Raw genomic sequence first — 12,895 nt, forward strand, 5'->3', positions numbered from 1 at the left:
GGGCATAGTGGTGCAAGCCTGTAGTCCCAGCTACTCAGGAGGCTGACGCATGAGAATCTCCTGAACCTGCGAGGCAGAAGTTGCAGTGAACCAAGATCGCACCATTGCACCCCAGCTTGCATGACAGAGCGAGACCCTGTTTCAAAAAAAAAAAGTCAGTCTACAATACCTAACACTTGGGTAGTTTACAATGTGCCAGTTAGTGAGTCAGTCACGTGTACTGTCTTATGTAAGCCTCATTACATTTCTATGACATAGTTATTACTACCACTAACAGAGGAAGAAAAGGTTGAAAACAACTAAATAACTTGAATAAGGCTACACAACTAGTAAGTAATCTAGCCAGGATTCAAACAAGGTCCTCTAGATTCTGACATGTATGCTCCTACATACCATTATGTTCTATCGCCTGCCAAAACACTCAGATGATCCCATAATCTCCTGGACAATCAAGAACTTCAACTAAAATGACAAGAATATGCTTTACTATCAGAACAAAATCAAATATTTATGACTCATCAGTACCTTCAATAACCTTACAATACAGTGAGGAAAAAGAGGCACATGTCAAAATGAAGATAAAACCAGATTTTTGGCTGGGCATGGCGGCTCACGCCTGTAATACCAGCACTTTGGGAGGCCGAGGTGGGCAGATCACCTGAGGTCAGGACTTCAAGACCGGCCTGGCCAACATGGCGAAACCCCGTCTCTACTAAAAATACAAAAACTAGCCGGGCATGGTGGCAGGCGCCTGTAATCCCAGCTACTCGGGAGGCTGAGGCAGGAGAATTGCTTGAACCTGGGAGGCGGAGGTTATAGTGAGCCAAGATTGTGCCATTGCACTCCAGTCTAGGAGACAAGAGCGAGACTTCGTCTTAGGAAAAAAAAAAAAAAAACAAACCCAGATTTTTAAAAAGAAAAATTAAACAGGAAAAGAGATGTCATACAGCAATAATCATTAATTACCAAATGTACTGAATATAAGAGCTACTTGGTAAGGTTTATTTGCTGACATTTTGTTGAGGGGTAAGGGAAGTTGTTTTTACATTGTCAATGGCCTTATTCTCCAGTCTTTTTCAGTAACCTCCTCCCACAGTGAACACTCTATACTTGTTATCACCCAAAACTGTTCAGCCTCTGAAATCAACACTCCACTTTCTGGTCATAACCTCCTGGTCCCTAAAGAAGAAATACAGTAAAGAAAGAAATGATCTGAAGTAAAACAAACCTGGGTTCCAAACTCTACCCCGGCTAAGTTCTTAGGCCAATTACTCAATCTCTATGGGCTTTGATATAACATGGGGATAATAGTAAGGATGACACCTGCAGCCTACGGTTGTGAGGATCAGAGAGTACGCATGTTAAGATCCTAAGAAGGTGCCAGGTGCATACTGGTCACTCAGTGTTACTCCCCTTCTCAGATCCACCTCCAAACTTCAGTCCGGCAGCCTCTAGTCTCATTCACATCCTCCATTTTAGTCTACCCAGTGCTACCACAGAGCTAAAACCCAAATCAGATGTTATTCTCTTTGTTGTTATGCTTTACTAGTTCCCCAATGTCTTATTAGATAAAGCCCATGTTCCTAAGTACAACATCCAAATTCCTTCAGTAACTATTTCTCCAGCCTCATCTCCTACCACGTTCTGTTTACTCACCAATACCATGCAGTTTAAGCCTCAGTAACAGTGAATTACTACTCTTAGCCTACATGCATAGAATTATGCTGGTCTACCTATGTACGATCTGTTCCATCTACCTAGAAGTAAACACTAACAGCATGCATTTCACATTACAAACACTACTTTAAGCTCTTGGGGGGGTGTGCCTGCACATGCTGTGTCCTGTGTGTGTATACATAAATGACATAGCCCTAGTTCTTATAGTCTAAATAGGAAAAAAAAAAAAATTACAGTAAAAGGTCCAACCTGTAACCAGAGTTACTCTCAACCTTTTCAGCTATCAACATAATTCCTTAGGAAAGAATTATGTGATCATTCCCAATCCATATATATATAGATGTCTTTACTCCCTATGCTTAGTCTGTGGACCCCGTCACAATTATGTGTTGGATGTTTGTCTCCCCCAACTAAATTGTAAGCTCTATAAAAGCTGGGTCTTGTCCGTCTTGCTCACTGCTGTATTCCAGTAGTTAGCCCAGTGACTAACACATAGTAAATATTAGTATCTGTCGAAATAATAAAAGAATGAATGAATGAGTGAACATGAGTGATATAAGTGCTACAAGTTTGATTAAGTGCTGTCATGAAATAAAAGGTCACATCAACAGCAACACACACAACTTTGCAAATTCTGATGAACCTGGTTCATTAGGCTATTCAGACATCTCTCAGATGTTGTAACTGAGACTGTATCATAATACGATTTGAACTTCTCAGGAGAGTCAATCAATACTCATGTAAGGAAGAAAACTGAATAAAACATTAACAGTGCAGGCTCTGAAGTCAAAAGGATTCTCCCAGCTCTGTCATTTCCTAGTTGAAAAACCTAACTCTTCCATCTATAAAATGGGGAGAACAGCAGCACATAGGTAGTAGAAAGGCCATGAGGATTAAATCTGTGCCCAAGACAGAGTTAAGCCCTTAGTGCATCAGTTAATATTATTATTGTTGTAGCTGGATACTTACTTTGTACAAGACACCATACCAGATGCTTTGCCATAGAGCAGTAACTAAAACAGACCTGGCCCAGGGTTCATTCATTCAATAAATATGTACTGATTACCTACTGTATCACTTTAGGTACTAAACAAAACAGTCACACACAGTTCCTGCCCTGAAGAAGTTTGCATTCCTGAGGAAAAGACAGTAAGCACATACCTCAGACAAATACAAGTATGTGTGTAAAATGCTTGTTACTGCATCCACTCAAAGCTTTTACACACTTTACATACATGGGTACTAAGTGATTCATGATTTACTAAATGTCAAGGGATCCCCAAACTGATCGTGGAACGCTCATCCTCATTCCACTAAAATCCTGCCTGGTAAATAGAAGGCACTGAATAATCTTTGTTGACTGATTCTAAAGGTATAGAGTTAGCTATGAAAAACATCCTTTAGAAATGAAAATCTAACATCTCTCCTGTTATGTGAGTTGAGAAAATGAGATTCCCATTTAACAAGAGACAAAGTGTATAAGAGGTCCAACTTTCCCCTCATCATCATACTAGCTTTTTTTTTAAAAAGGATTTCTTGACCTGTTTAAAGCTAGGATAAATCACTCACTCACTGTTGGTCATGGGTGACTAGAATCCTCCCCCTTCCTCTAGAAATAAAATATCCAAAATGATAATGGCTGGATAACAGTTGAGGATACAGGATTAAATTACTTCACAGAATGCAGGGAGACTGACAGTCACAGTTCCCCCAGACAATGATTTCCATAATTGAAGCTTTAAGACATTCGATTTTACTTATAATCCATATAGGTGAATTCAGTAAATGTCAAAACAGTTCATTTCAAATAATCAATATCCATGGTACTGACAGGTCAAAATACTTCAATATAATCCTATTAATTTTCTGTTTTAAATACTTAAAAAAAACACACACACATACCCTTTACAGGAACTTCAAAAATATAAAAAAAGTATACAGGAGAAAATTCCATGATCCATAGCTTCCTTTTAAGGTACATCCTGCTAATCTTTAAAACATGCTTTTGATAAACCCATGAAGACTTTCATTCAGGATGTCAAGAAAGTCATCTCATCATTCTAAACAGTGTTAAAATAACCAATACAACCTCACTCAATGGACAAAATTAACTTTTTAAATGTAAACATATGAAATTGCTGCCCTGCTCAAAACCTTTGTTTCCCATAGTTGGAGTATGATCCAAACTACTAGGCCTGGCTTATAAGGCACTCCATGATCTGTCTCCTGCCTACCTCTCTGATTTTACATTCTATGGGTTTCTGTTCCAGCCACACCAGCCTTCTTGCTATTCCTTAAACTTCACAAGCTAAGTTCCACCTCAGACCTTTCTCAGTGTTGTTTCCCTCTGCCTGAAGTAACCTCAATCCCTCACTTCACTCAGGACCCTGCCCAGATACCATCTCCTCAGAAAGGCCTTTCCTGACACTGGATCTAAAATTATCTCTCTTCCTCCCTATCACCTGCTTTAATTGTCAGTTACTTCCCAAAATATTTATCCATTACTTATATATTGTTTGTCTTTTATCACCAAATTACAAGTTTCACAAGAGCAGGGTTTTACCTTGTTCACCGCCTGGAGCACACTAGTTCAGCACACAGTCAAACGAATAAATACATAAACAAATGAACTATAAGACACTTAACATAAGTTATTCCAATATTCACTTGCTTTTACATTGAAACAGAAACGAACTGTCAACTGTGATGAAAAAAATATTTTACTTAAGTACTTACTTGGCTGATCTGCGTAAGTTCTCAGAGGCACTGCAGAAAGTCCCTGTAGGCCATGAGATATTCGATTGAAATGGCCCCTCTAGAAAAAGAAAATGTTCCTATTATGTAAGATATGAATTCAAAACATAAAACTACTTAAGGCTGATGAAAACAGAACAATTTTTGGCAAATGTATCAAGCAAGGATTATTAGTGTATCTTCCATTGCCACAGAAGTTACAGATCAATTTCCCCTCTTTGACGATAACTAATCATTTAAACTTTTCAGTCTCAGCTTGCCACACCCATCTTTTTATTATGAACAGTCAACAAACCATCTCATACTTAATTTTAAAAATGTATTCAATGGTATTTTTATTCAATTTTCAGAAAACATGGCTAATTATTAGTGCCAGGGATCATTTTAATGTCATAAAGCTCTGAGCCGGCCCTGGTGGCTCACGCCTGTAATCTCAACACTTTGGGAGGCTGAAGTGGGCGGATCACCTGAGGTCAGGAGTTCCAGACTAGCATGGCCAACATGGTGAAGCCCCATCTCTACTAAAAATACAAGAAAATTTGCCAGGTGTAGTGGCGGGCGCCTGTAATCCCAGCTACTCGGGAGGCCGAGGCAGGAGAATCGCTTGAAACCGGGAGGCGGAGGATGCAGTGAACTGAGATCGCGCCATTGCACTCCAGCCTGTATGTCAGAGTGAGACTCCATCTCAAAATAAATAAATAAATAAATAAAGCTCTGAAAGTTCTAACTTAAATACTTGAATAATCTATACATGATACTTTTACCTGTAATTTTTGTTTCCTAACTCTAAGCTAGCATGTATATATAGTCCATATTTACTTAGAACCATCTACGAAGATGTTCCTGAGCCATCAACTAGGAATAGCAAATTAGACAAGGTAACTTAGGAAAATGCACCAAGTAATGTACTTACGTTCTGGAGCTACTACAGTTTGATAAAATGCATCATCATCTCCCTAATCTCTATATATGGATGGCAACCATTTCCTAAGGGCAATGAGGCAGAAAGAAAGAAAGCAAACAGCCCCTGCTCCTATCACAGTGGGCAAATGGGCGGCAGTGACAAAACTATTCCAAGGCAACTCTTAACACTTGAGGTCAGGACAGCAAACCCAAAGAGCAACCGATTGTCAATCTTAGAGTTTTAGTCCCACCTCCGCCGCTCCCTAAAAGCATGACTTATAGAACGTTACATTAACTTTTGGGAACGCAGGTTCCTCATCTCTGAAACAAAGGGGTTTGATCGCTATATTATTTTTGAGGTCTCAACCAATACAGTACCCGGCCACGGTGCCACATACACACAATTTGGCTGTGGCTGGTAGGCAGGTTAAAAAGGAAAGTTGTTCTGATAACCTGCTGCAATTAAAGATTTAAGTATCCAGGAAGACCTGAGAGACCGCAATGAACGCCAGCTGAAAGCTGCCAACACTGACAAGACCTTAGGAGAATTCCGAGGGTTTTCTGTTGGAGCTGACTGGGTCTGAACCATTCAAGAAGTGACCCCAAGGTTACCTGCCCACTGCATAAAATGAGGCCACTCAGGGGTCAGAATTAGGATGAGAAAAAGGCAGATTGTATGAAGAGCCAGACTACACGGGACGTGGGTGGCTTACACTTCCTCCAAGGTAGAGGTCTCTGTGTGACCGGGATGGCCCTCGGCCCATGCTTGGGGGTGTGGCATGTGTGACCGCCGGCCGTCACACAACCTGAAAGGACTCGCCACAGCCTGGGCCCAGGCCCGTCCCTCGCCTGCTGCCGCCGCAGCATGAGCTGCTACCTCGGAGCCTACGGTCGGGCTGAGCCGGGGCCAGGGGTGGTGCGGCCCAGGCGCCTGGGCTCCGCCAGGCCAACTGGCTTAGGCCGCGTCCCGGACCCACTGAGCGGGACCTTCCGTGCCTCTGGCTCAGCACGACCCCATCTACTCGGCCCTCACCTTGGCCAAGGAGCAGTACACACGACTCCAGCTCTGCATTTTTCCGCTGTATTTTCCTTTCCGCCAACGCTTTCACCTCCGCTGGGCGCCTCCGCCGCTTCGCCAAGGTCTCCCCGCCCTGCGCATGCACAGGCGCAGTTACGATTTCGCCCGGGAGCAGCGCGATTGGCCCGCGCGTTCTACCGTAAGAGGTGTTCCTGTCAGGCTAGGCGTCGTACGCTGTCGTAAGGAGCGTAGTGCTTTGTCGCAGCGCGGGTGGTGGTGGGAAAGCTTTAGGGGCTGGTGTCAAAATGTCGAGCTGCAATGTATTCTTATATTTGGAAGATGAAATAAACAAATAAAACTATCGTTTGCCTAATGCACGCTACAGACAGTAAAGCGTGACAAGTTTGACAAGTTCTTGGTTGTGCTAGGCATTCCTCGGCACTTTCTACAGAGATTTCATCCTTGCAACAACCATATGGAGTATTACTAGTATTTCCATTTCTTAGATGAGGCCCAGAGAGGTTAAACATTGACCCCAAGGTCTTGAAAAGGAGAGGTAACTGCAGCCCCAAGGCCAAAATCTTTGGTCTTAACTACTGCTTTATACTCGCTCCCCTCAAGTGCCATATAAGGGGTGGGGCTACAGATTTTGGCATCGCCAGCATCCTGCTCTAATTAGCTAACTGACAACACGTAGAAAACACACTACCTTCTATTTCTTTGGTTGAGAAACACATCTCCCCGGTGAAACAGAGTGGGATGGTGGATGAGATTTTAGGTTTTGAGAGATAATCGGTTGAAAGGGTTGAAAAACATTGTCTTTAAGATTGAGCACGAAAGTCTAAGGTCTGATTCTTGCCTTCCGTAACTCTACATAGTGTGAATAAACTTAATTCTACATTTATTGAAAGTCTACCACCCAGGCCTTGTGCTGGGCTAAACACGGGTTAGAAATTACTGCCTATCTATGTTCAGGTTTAGATATGAATAATATTTAGTGTTTGTTATAGAGACGGCATTGCTGGCAGCTCTGTACTGTGACAGGGTCCGAGGCTCCTTTTATCTCATGACTCATCATCAGAGCTTGCCTTGCATCTTTCATTCAAGATGGCTGCTCAAGTTTCTACAGTCATATCCCCTCATTCCATCTGATAACAAAGCCACACCTAGCTGCAAGGGGATCTGCGAAACATAGTCTTGTCAGCTGAGTGCCTACCTAAAATTGTATTAATAAGCAAGATGAGATGAAGAGATATTGGGGGACAGTGAGTAGCCTCTACCACACAGATGGGGAGAATTGTCTCCTCTCCAGCTTCATGGCAGTTTTTGACATCTGGTCTAGGAGTTATTGTTCCATATGCACCAAATCTCACAGTTATTTCCTGAACTTTCTGGGGCTTTGTCCCCTACTCCCTTGTCCAAATTACAATATCGTATTTTAATTTTTTAAAAATGAAACACTTCCATCCCTTCCAGCTGTCATTCACAAAGCCTAGGAGCTCAACCTACTATGAGAAGTGAGGGAGGAAATAGATTCGTTACTGCACTCACTATAATCCTCCACATTCCTCCTCATCTCTTCTGCCAACTATACCTCTTCTCCTCTCAGCTAGAACAAAAGCCATAATGCATATAAATTAATGCAAACACACTGGGGGTGGAGGGAGAGATGTCAACAATGGACAGCCCATACTTGCAGTGTTTGTATTCCAGCTAAGGCATATAACCAGAAATTGAACCATACTTATTTTGCTAACTTGATTTTTTTCACTTAAAACTCTCATGAGCAACTTTCCGTGTTCATATTGGCCTACAACATTAGTTCTAATGACTACTAAGTATTTTGGGACATACCCATTTAACTATATTTTATTATTAGATATGTAAGCCATTACCAATTTTTCAATGTCATGATTGAAAATCACCTGAGGTCAGGAGTTCGAGACCAGTTTGGCCAACATGGCAAAACCCCATCTCTACTAAAAATACAAAAATTAGCAGGGTGTGGTGGCATACGCCTGTAATCCCAGCTACCCAGAAGGCTGAGGCAGGAGAATTGCTGGAATCTGGGAGGCAGAGGCTTCAGTGAGCCAAGATTGCGCCACTGCACTCCAGCCTGGGCAATAGAGCAAGACTCCGTCTCAAAAAAACCTATCCTTAGCTCCTTAACTTTCTGGTCTTTTCACCGTACATTTGCATTTTGGCCACCTTATCCATTTCCATGGCTTTAGCACCTGCCTACATACACTAATACATAACTTCTAAATTCTTTATCTCCAGTCTTTTTAGAATTTTTTTTTTGTAGAAACAGGGTCTCATTTTGTTGCCTCAGTTTCCCAAAGTGCTGCAATTACAGGCACGAGGCACTGCGCCTAGCCCTTATCTTCAGTCTTTACTTCTCTCCTGATCTCCAGTTGCATATTTTCTCTGTTTTTCTTTTCTTCTTTTTTTTCTTTTCTTCTTTTTTTTTTTTTTTATGTGTGTATGTGACAGGGTTTCACTCTGTTGCCCAATCAGGAGTGCAGTGGAATGATCTCAGCTCCCTGCAGCATCAGCCTCCTGGACTCAAGTAGTCCTCCTGACTCAGCCTCCCATGTAGCCGGGACTACAAGTGCACACCCCATACCCAGCGAATTTTTAAATTTATTTTGGTAGAGACAAGGTCTCACTATGTTACCCAGGTTGGTCTTGAACTCCTGAGCTCAAGCAATCCTTTCATCTTGCCCTCCCAATGTGCTAGGATTACAGATGTGAGCCACTGCACCTGGCCTCAACTGCATATTTTCAACTGTCTACCGAATATGTCTAACGGTTATCTCAGTTTCAATTATCTAACATCTTAATATAAAATACATATGTTTTTCATTATGATTAATGATACCTCCAAAATGCCAATCATCCCTATGAAAGATTTTGTAGCCATTCTCAACTCCTCTCTTTATTCCAGTGTCTAACTGGCCACTGCTTTAGTTACATTCTCCTAGAAGCAGACCCAGAAACAAGGATTTGAATGTAAGGAGTTTATTTGATAAATGATGCAAGGAAGCACAGTTGGAGATGGAAAAGGGATGGAAACTATTTCAGATACATTAATTAGTAGACTATTACTGTGGGCAATTGGGGCTCAGACTCACCGGAGGCCTCTGGGAGACAGCATAGAGTGTGCTCAGAGTTGCCCTACCCAATCTATATCCATCAACTTCCGTCAGTCCTTGAGTGAAAACTGATTCCAGGGACTTAACTCTCTACAATTCTCACCTGCCTTGTAAGTGCACAGAGTTAGTACCAGCAGCCAGAGAAATCTCCCAGGCAAAGAATTTCTGATGCTTGCAGTAGAAATGCTTTGAGTGCAGAAATGCTTTGAATGCAGAGGAGAAGTGAATGCTAAGAGTTTACAGGGGAGACACCCACAAGATCTTCGATAATCACCAAGTCCTATCAATTCTGAATGTGAGAATGAGAGTGAAGGAATCATTGAGATGGCTCCAGAGTTGCTAGCTTAGACAGCTGGTAGAGAGTGAAACCAATGCAGAAATAGGCAACACAGGAGAAAGAGCAGCCTTGGAGAAAGATAATGAGTTGTGCTTTTTTTAATCTGAGATACCAGCTGGACATCTGAGTGAAGAAAAGTTACTGGAGCACAATTTTAGAGCTTGCAAACTCCAGATGTGGACTTGGAAATTTGCTGGCATGTCGATACATATAGGAATAGATGAATTCATTAAGGATAGCATGTTTTTTAAAAAAAAAACATTATGAGGGAGTGTGAACAGGAGCTGAAAATGGTATGTCTGAATCAGTGTAGGTCGTGGGGCCAGTCCAGGCTAGAGCATAGTGCCGTGAGTATAGGCTTCTCACTCACACGGTGTTTAGTAGTTTCTTCTTGAGCCAATGCATGTATTACAGCAGCAGGCTTCTTTGTGCTTTCTCATCATAGTAACGTACTACTTGTAAATACATTTTTCCATTTTCTGGTTTTTTGTGTTTTTGACATTTTGTTTCATTGGTCTGATGTATATTTTCCATGCCCTCACTCCTTTAAGAAAAAAAAAAAAAAGGAAAAAAGCAACACACACCCATACAAAATCATTATTTGTTATATTATTTTTAACTGGGCTCTGTGGTCTTCTAGAAGAGGTTGTTGCACAGGAGAATCTCTCATATAGTGCCGCTCTCCTCCAAATTGCCTCAGGCAAGAATAGAATTGGTGAAACCCACACAGTGGGACCTGAGAGGTCATTAATCGGCCCCCGTTGCCCCCCAAATTGTTCTATTCCATCTAACCACTACCCTAACTCCTGGCCTGAAAGTTTCCTGTTAAGAGATTTATTATTATTGCTCTATTTCCAAACATTCTCTATTCCAACAAACTAACAGTTGCTAGATTCTTCCCTTGGGGAAAAAAGGGTAAGAGGATTATTCTAAACCCTGTGTGAAGCTTTACGTCATTTCTCCATTTAATCATCACTCCAGCCCTGTGAAGTGGTTTGCCTGTAGATTTTCTTATGGATGGTTAGCCAAGGAACTAAGACTGTCAAGTGGATGAAGTAATTGTCATGGAGGGTAAGATCCTTTTCCAGTTGGACAGACTTGGGGCAGGGGGAGGGGAGCAGAGTGAGTGGCAAGTAGGTAGCAAGTGAAGGACAGAGGCTGAAAGAAAAGAAGAGCAAACACTGATGAGAAGTCAAAGACTCTAGGCTTAGTAAAAGTGCTGTCTTGTCTTGAGTATGAGTACTAACTACTGCAGTAAAAGTATTAACAACTTTAATAATCTGAATTTTCTTTATAGCTTGCAAGGTCTCTTTATCCATTCATTCTCTCACAGGTCCAGTAATCACTGAGGGCCCACTGTGTGCTTGACATTGTGCTAAAAGCCAGGAAAGCAACAGAGAGCTAAACCAGAGCCAGTCCCTGACCTCATGGAGTTTACATCCTGATGGTGTAACTAGGTTAACAACTACTGCCATATGAAATAGAAAAGTGCAATTATGATAAGCACTATGAAAGAGCATGGAGATCCAGGAGGGATTTGAACTAGCTGGGCAAGACAGAAGAGCAGAAAAGCCTCTTCTGAGGGAGTGATGCTTGAGCTAATATCCAAACAATGACAAATTATCTGAGCAGGGAGGATGGAATGAGTGTCCCAGGCAATAAACATTATCAACATACTCATTTTACAAATGGGAAAGAATGTTGTAGGGAGAACTGGACTGACAATCAGGAGACTCAAGTTCTAGACCTAACTGCTCCTTTACTTTCAGTGTTTGTAATCTAGCATAGGTCATCTCTTCTTTTTCTTTTCTTTTATATCATTTTATTTTATTTTATTTATTACCTGCATTACACAGATGTAGCATTCATCTCTTGGCTTCCCAAACCTTAAATTGAGGGGCTCCAAGGTCCCTTCTAGTTATAAAGCCTACAGTCCTATTTAACTGAGCTGCAAAGAGCTGGCTTAGGAAGAACTACATAATGGTCATAGTAGCGTCACATCTGTTAGGATGGCTAATTATCAAAAAGACAAGAGATAACAAGTGTTGGCAAGGTTATGGAGAAGAAGGGACTCTTGCACACTGTTGGTGGAAATGAAAATTGGTATAGCTATTATGAAAAACAGTATAGAGCTTTCTCAAAACATTAAAAAGAGAACTACCATATGAACCAGCAATCCTTCTTCTGGGCATGTACACAAAGGAAGTGAAATAAGTATCTTAAGAGATAGCTGCACTCCCACATCACAGCCTTATTCACAGTAGCCAATATATAAACAACTAAGTGTCCATTAATAGATGAAGGGATAATATTCTATTTTATATGTGTACATATGTATTAAATTATATATTATATTATCATAAATAATAATAATAATTTAAAAAGAAGGAAATCCTGTCACTTGTAACAACCTGGATGAACCTGGATGACATTATGCTAAGTGAAATAAGACAGACACAGAAAGCTAAATAGTATATGATCTTACTTATATGTGGAATCTAAACAAGTCAAATTCATAGAAGCAGGGAGGAGAATGGTGATTGCCAGGGGCTAGAGGGTGGGGTGGGGGGAACGGTGAGATGTTGGCCAGAAGGAACAAACTTTTAGTTATAGGATGAATAAGTTCTGGGGATCTAATGTTCAGCAGTGTGGCTATAATTAATAATACTGTATTGTATACTTGAAATTTGCTAAGAGAGTAAATCTTTTTTTTTTGAGATGGAGTCTTTGTTCTGTCGCCCAGGCTGGAGTGCAGTGGCACGATCTCGGCTCACTGCAAGCTCCACCTCCTGGGTTCACGCCGTTCTCCTGCCTCAGCCTCCCGAGTAGCTGGGACTACAGGTGCCCGGCACTACGCCTGTCTAATTTTTTGTATTTTTAGTAGAGACGAGGTTTCACCATCTTAGCCAAGATGGTCTCGATCTCCTGACCTTGTGATCCGCCCGCCTTGGCCTCCCAAAGTGCTGGAATTACAGGCGTGAGCCACCGCGTCCAGCCCAGAGTAAATCTTAAGTGCTCTTACCCCTCCACCCCTCCCCCCCCGCCCCCCCC

At 41.7% G+C, this 12,895-nt stretch overlaps 1 protein-coding gene across 1 annotated transcript in view; it reads right to left on the minus strand.

Moving 5' to 3' along the window:
- The window catches only part of DLD (dihydrolipoamide dehydrogenase), a 30,645-nt gene extending 24,097 nt beyond the window's left edge, over positions 1 to 6,548 (minus strand). Inside the window, exons 1-2 of the mRNA XM_033194174.1 lie at positions 6,368 to 6,548; positions 4,414 to 4,492 (exon numbers count right to left, since the gene is read on the minus strand). Coding sequence (XP_033050065.1) covers positions 4,414 to 4,492; positions 6,368 to 6,406 — 118 coding nt within the window. The 5' untranslated portion in view covers positions 6,407 to 6,548. The remainder of the gene's footprint in view (positions 1 to 4,413; positions 4,493 to 6,367) is intronic.
- Between the last annotated feature and the right edge of the window lie 6,347 nt (positions 6,549 to 12,895).

This window comes from Trachypithecus francoisi, unplaced genomic scaffold (genome assembly GCF_009764315.1).
Source record: "Trachypithecus francoisi isolate TF-2019V2 unplaced genomic scaffold, Tfra_2.0 Lachesis_group4, whole genome shotgun sequence".
NCBI classification, from domain to species: Eukaryota; Metazoa; Chordata; class Mammalia; order Primates; family Cercopithecidae; genus Trachypithecus; species Trachypithecus francoisi.